Below are 5,763 nucleotides of genomic sequence, written 5' to 3' on the forward strand. Positions count from 1 at the left end.
CTAGAAAGATGTTTCCTTATCAATTTATAGACTTATTGCCATCCGTATTTTAGATAAAATTAAAATATTTATATTGTATATTTGTTGAAAAAAAAGAAGTAATCTAATAAAAATGCTCAAATTACATAATAGTGATAGTAAAATAAATAAAATTTGATTTATTTGGTTACACTTTTTTTTTTTTTGGAAATAGAACAAAATAGTAACTTTTTTTTATATAAAATGTAAAAACTCTTTCAAACTCATGTTTTAAAAAATAATGATTTCTAAAAACTATTTTAAAAAATTAAGGTAGTCAAAATCTTTTACTATTCCATATTTTAAAATTTTAAAAATATTTTTCAATTTTTAAAAACATAAAATTACTCTAAATTTATAATGACTCGTAGTGTCTTATATAATGGTAAAGACTTCTTCTATTCTATTCAATGTGAAATGATATAATACTTTTTATACGAAGGGAAATATATGAAATGTCAATTATTTTTTAAAATATAAAATGCAATTGGCCTAGGAATTTGGAATTCGATTTTCAACAAGTTGGTCCTTTCACACCTTCACCTTACCCCCAAAAGTTCTTAGGAATTCTATACCTTAATCTATTTTTGTACAAATTTGAAAATTTTCATTCAAATTTTGTTTGTTGTGACCTTGGTTTTTTTAATAGTTTTAAGTATATTTGACTGACAAGTGCTTTCACATGACAATATTCTAATGCCATAAAAAATTTCACTCGGATTAAGAGAGAATTAAATATTGAGCAATATCTCTCTCCTATTTGACATTAAACATTTTCTTAAAATAGAGAATTTTAAAAAACATTAAAAAATTATTATTATTATTATTATTTTTTTAATCCTAATTATACTCTAACACATCAAATGGAATTAGAAATATTTTTACTTTTCAAAAATAGAACCAAAAAAAAAAAACTTCAATGACCCCTTTAGTAAATGTTTACATAAATAATTTCTGAAATTTCCCCCTATTTTTTCAAAAAAGAAAAAATTAAGAAGAAATTATTGCTTCTATCAACTGTTTTTATTCTTTAAAATTAAGAAAAAAATCATTTTCTTTCATGTAATATCATTTAAACATAAATACTCTTTATATTTTTTTAATTTGAATATTCCCTTTTTCCTTTTTGGACTATTCTCCATTTTGCTTTCATCATTTTATTAACATTATTCTATTCATAATAATATTCAAACTATTCCATTATTTTTTTTCCATTTATTTCCATGTCTCAAAATGAATTTGGATCTACAGTTTTCACGTGTGTCCCGGCTCAAACAATGAGACTCAAAAAATGTGGATCCATATAATCATATTTAATATTATTAAAAAATAAATTTTACCCTTCAAATTTAGAAATTATCTTATCTTGTCTAGTCTAATTAAGCATCCCTTCTTTCAAAATTAATCAACATGAAATGAAAACCTTTTAAAATCTTGAAACCTAGGTGGCATATAATTACATAAACAAGAGGTGTGAAAATGAATAAATATTCCAAAGGAAGAATCATTATTTTAAATTCAAAATCAAAAGACTGGAGACCCAAAGCTGAAAGTGAAGGAAGAATGGAAGAATAGGCCAAGAAGCCAAAGACAAAGACAAGAAAAAGCACGCATTGAAATGCGTCTGGAATATGCCAGTTGCCAGTTGTTGATTGTCTCATACACCATACATGACCCTTCCCAATAACTATTACTTCACATTCTCCTCCATTTTTCCTTTCTTCCAAACAGCCCCATCATTTCTCATCCCATCCAACCTCTCAAAACCAACCTACTTTTGCCTAGGTAGGTGCCCATGTAAATATATAAAAGATGATAGATTTCTACTTCATCTATGTTTTGCCCTAAGTTTTTAAATTAGGGGGATCCATATTTATTATTTTTATTATAATTATTTTTGTCTGATTCAGACTCTATTTGATAGTGATTTTAGAAAACATTTTTAATATCTTTAATCCTTAAAAAATTTTATTATCTAAGTGTTCAAAATATTAGAAATACTTTTTTAAATCACTTTTAAACGAGTGTTCAGTACCTAAAACGTGATTAATTTGATTATAATCTAAATACATATATGATAGTTATTGATTGTGTTTATCGATGTGTATTGAATGGTAAACCCTAATATAATAATTGCTCATAAATAATCTAAAAGCAACAATACAACTAGGGTTTTGTGAAGAAGAAAAAAAAAGACGAAAAGGTTTCAGACCAAATTTATGTAAAAGATAGGGCTATTTTTGTAAAGAATGCATCAACACTCTCCCGTGAGCACAGCAACGAACTTCATTTTTCTTCTGTCTTGTAGTACTCTACTATCTAGAGGTCCCCAGCAAAAGATTTCTTGACTTGCAGTTCTCTGGAGCTATGTTTGAGTGCATACAACACGGCGAGAAAGTGTGAGAGAGGGAAAACGAGGACGATGATGAAGATGAAGAAGATGGGGTTGATTCCGCTGCTTCTTTCCTTGATGATGTACACAGCTCTTTTTCATGGTTGCATGGCCAACGAGGACGTCCCAATTCAAATCAACGACGATGTTTTAGGCCTCATCGTCTTCAAGTCAGGCCTCCATGACCCCTCTTCACGCCTGGACTCATGGAGCGAAGACGATGACTCCCCGTGTTCCTGGGAATTTGTACAGTGCAATCCTAGCACAGGCAGGGTCTCAGAGGTGTCCGTTGATGGTTTGGGGTTGTCAGGGAAGATTGGAAGAGGGCTTGAGAAGTTGCAGAACTTGAAGGTACTGTCCTTGTCGTTTAACAATTTTTCTGGTAGTATAAGTCCAGAGTTGGCCCTCATCACTGGCCTTGAAAGGCTTAATCTTAGTCACAACAGCCTTTCAGGCCGCATACCTTCTTCTCTATCAAACATGACTTCTATAAGGTTTCTCGATCTCTCCCATAATTCACTTGCAGGACCTATCCCTGATGAAATGTTTGAAAACTATTCATCGCTAAGATCCCTTTCTCTATCAATGAATTTCCTGGAAGGGCCAATTCCTAGTGCACTGCTGAGGTGCACAACTTTGAGTAACCTCAACCTCTCCAGCAACCAGTTTTCGGGTAACTTGGATTTTTCTTCTGGGATTTGGACATTGAATAGGCTCCGAACGTTGGATCTTTCACACAACGTATTTTCTGGGTCTGTGCCGGATGGGGTTGCGGCGATACATAACTTGAAAGAGCTGCAATTACAGGGAAATCGCTTCTCTGGACCGCTACCTGTTGACATTGGACTGTGCCCCCACCTGAGGAGGTTGGATTTCTGCCATAATTTATTCACGGGATCGCTTCCAGACTCGCTCCAGAGGCTGAACTCTCTGGTTTTTTTTGGTGTATCAAACAACTTGTTAGCTGGGGACTTCCCTCAGTGGATTGGTAGTATGAGCAGTGTGGAGTACGTTGATTTCTCGGGGAATGGCTTCACGGGAAGCCTCCCAGCATCAATGGGTAACCTGAAATCACTGCAGTTTCTGAGCTTATCTGATAACAGACTAACTGGAAGTATTCCAGGGTCACTGTTTTACTGTCCCAAGCTATCAGTGATCCGGTTGAGAGGTAATGGCTTCAGTGGAAGCATACCTGAGGGCCTGTTTGATCTAGGTCTGGATGAAGTAGACTTGTCGGGGAACGAGCTAGAAGGCCCGATCCCACCAGGTTCAAGCAGGCTCTTTGAATCTCTTCACTCCTTGGACTTGTCGAGGAACAAGCTTACAGGAAGCATCCCTGCAGAAATCGGTCTTTTCTCAAGCTTAAGATACTTGAATTTATCATGGAACAGTCTCCGTTCCAGGATGCCACCAGAACTGGGGTACTTTCAGAACCTGACTGTGCTAGATCTTCGGAACACTTTTTTATTCGGGTCGATCCCGGGTGACATATGCGACTCAGGGAGTCTGGGCATTCTGCAGCTGGATGGAAATTCCTTGACTGGACCCATCCCGGATGAGTTTGGAAACTGTTCATCTCTATACTTGCTGTAAGTCCACTGTTTTTTACAGTAATCCATACACATTAATCCACTGATTTTTTGATGATCTATACTGATTGCGAATTTGTGATTCTTTGTTCCAGGAGCATGTCCCATAATGAATTAAATGGTTCCATTCCCAAGTCCTTTGCAATGTTGAAGAAGCTGGAGATTCTGAGGCTAGAGTTCAATGAACTGAGCGGGGAGATACCAAGGGAGCTTGGCAGTTTGGAGAATCTTCTTGCTGTTAATGTTTCTTACAACAGACTGATTGGGAGGCTTCCAGTTGGGGGCATATTTCAAAGCTTGGATCAAAGTGCATTGCAGGGAAATTTGGGAATTTGTTCACCCTTGCTGAAGGGACCATGTAAGCTGAATGTATCAAAGCCGTTGGTCCTTGACCCTTACGACTTTGGCAAGCCCATTAATGGTCAGAACCGAAGAAATGAATCTACTACAACTCCTATGCGATTCAGGCATCACATGTTCCTCAGTGTTTCAGCAATTATAGCCATCACTGCTGCTGCCTTTATTCTGATCGGGGTGGTAGTTATCAGTCTGCTAAATGTATCCGCCCGGAGGAGGCTTGCCTTCATCGATACTGCGTTGGAGAGCATGTGCTCAAGCTCATCGCGGTCTGGGAGTCCTCCGACCGGGAAGCTCATTCTTTTCGATTCAAGGGCATCCCAGGATTGGATCGCCAATCCTGAAAACCTTCTCAACAAAGCCGCTGAGATCGGCGGTGGAGTTTTTGGAACTGTATACAAGGTTTCTTTAGGAGGGGGGGCGAGAATGGTAGCCATAAAAAAGCTTGTAACTTCGAATATAATCCAGTATCCAGAAGACTTCGACAGGGAAGTTCGGATCCTTGGGAAAGCTAGGCACCAGAACCTGATATCCCTGAAAGGATACTACTGGACTCCTCAGCTGCAGCTCCTGGTTACAGATTATGCGCCTAATGGGAGCTTACAGGCGAGACTCCATGAAAGGCCTCCAACTACACCACCTCTTTCCTGGCCAAATCGGTTCAGAATAATCCTAGGGACTGCGAAGGGGCTTGCCCACTTGCACCATTCTTTCCGGCCACCCATCATCCACTACAATCTGAAACCAAGCAACATTTTACTTGATGAGAACTGCAATCCGATGATATCGGATTATGGACTAGCAAGGCTATTGACAAAGCTGGACAAGCATGTAATAAGCAGCAGGTTTCAGAGTGCATTAGGGTATGTGGCACCAGAACTAGCATGCCAGAGCTTGAGGGTGAACGAGAAATGTGATATCTATGGCTTTGGAGTGATGATCCTTGAGATAGTTACTGGTAGGAGGCCAGTGGAATATGGAGAAGACAATGTGGTGATACTGAACGATCATGTCCGGGTACTGCTTGAGCAAGGGAACGTGTTGGAGTGTGTGGACCCGAGCATGAACGAGTACCCAGAAGAGGAGGTGTTGCCAGTTCTGAAGTTGGCCCTGGTATGCACTTCTCAGATACCTTCAAGCAGGCCTACCATGGCGGAAGTGGTGCAGATACTTCAGGTCATCAAGACCCCAATTCCACAACGGATGGAAGCCTTCTAAATGAAAATCCATGCATTGTAACTTTGTTTTTGGCTTGAACAACAAAAAATTCATTTCAACATCTGATGAAACCATTTCATTTTTCTTCCTTTCTTTTCACTGATGAGGAGTGTACTACTTTGTTTTCATATCTATATGTACGCAGTTAATTTCCTGGTCTCTACTCAATCACATAGTTCTTTTTCTTTC

General features: G+C 37.8%; 1 protein-coding gene across 1 annotated transcript; it reads left to right on the forward strand.

Moving 5' to 3' along the window:
• Positions 1-2,265: 2,265 nt before the first annotated feature.
• Positions 2,266-5,763, forward strand: LOC100251509 (probably inactive leucine-rich repeat receptor-like protein kinase At3g28040). Its single transcript, XM_002265810.5, has 2 exons — positions 2,266-3,999; positions 4,095-5,763. The coding sequence occupies exons 1-2, from the start codon at positions 2,441-2,443 to the stop codon at positions 5,572-5,574; spliced, it is 3,039 nt and encodes a 1,012-aa protein (XP_002265846.1). The 5' UTR covers positions 2,266-2,440; the 3' UTR covers positions 5,575-5,763.

Source organism: Vitis vinifera, chromosome 5 (assembly GCF_030704535.1).
Source record: "Vitis vinifera cultivar Pinot Noir 40024 chromosome 5, ASM3070453v1".
Taxonomy (NCBI): Eukaryota; Viridiplantae; Streptophyta; class Magnoliopsida; order Vitales; family Vitaceae; genus Vitis; species Vitis vinifera.

Coding starts and splice junctions, on each gene's coding strand:
- LOC100251509 (XM_002265810.5), top strand. CDS start 2,441: ATGATGAAGATGAAGAAGATGGGGTTGATTCCGCTGCTTCTTTCCTTG. Junction 4,000..4,094: donor TGTTCATCTCTATACTTGCT/GTAAGTCCACTG, acceptor TCTTTGTTCCAG/GAGCATGTCCCATAATGAAT.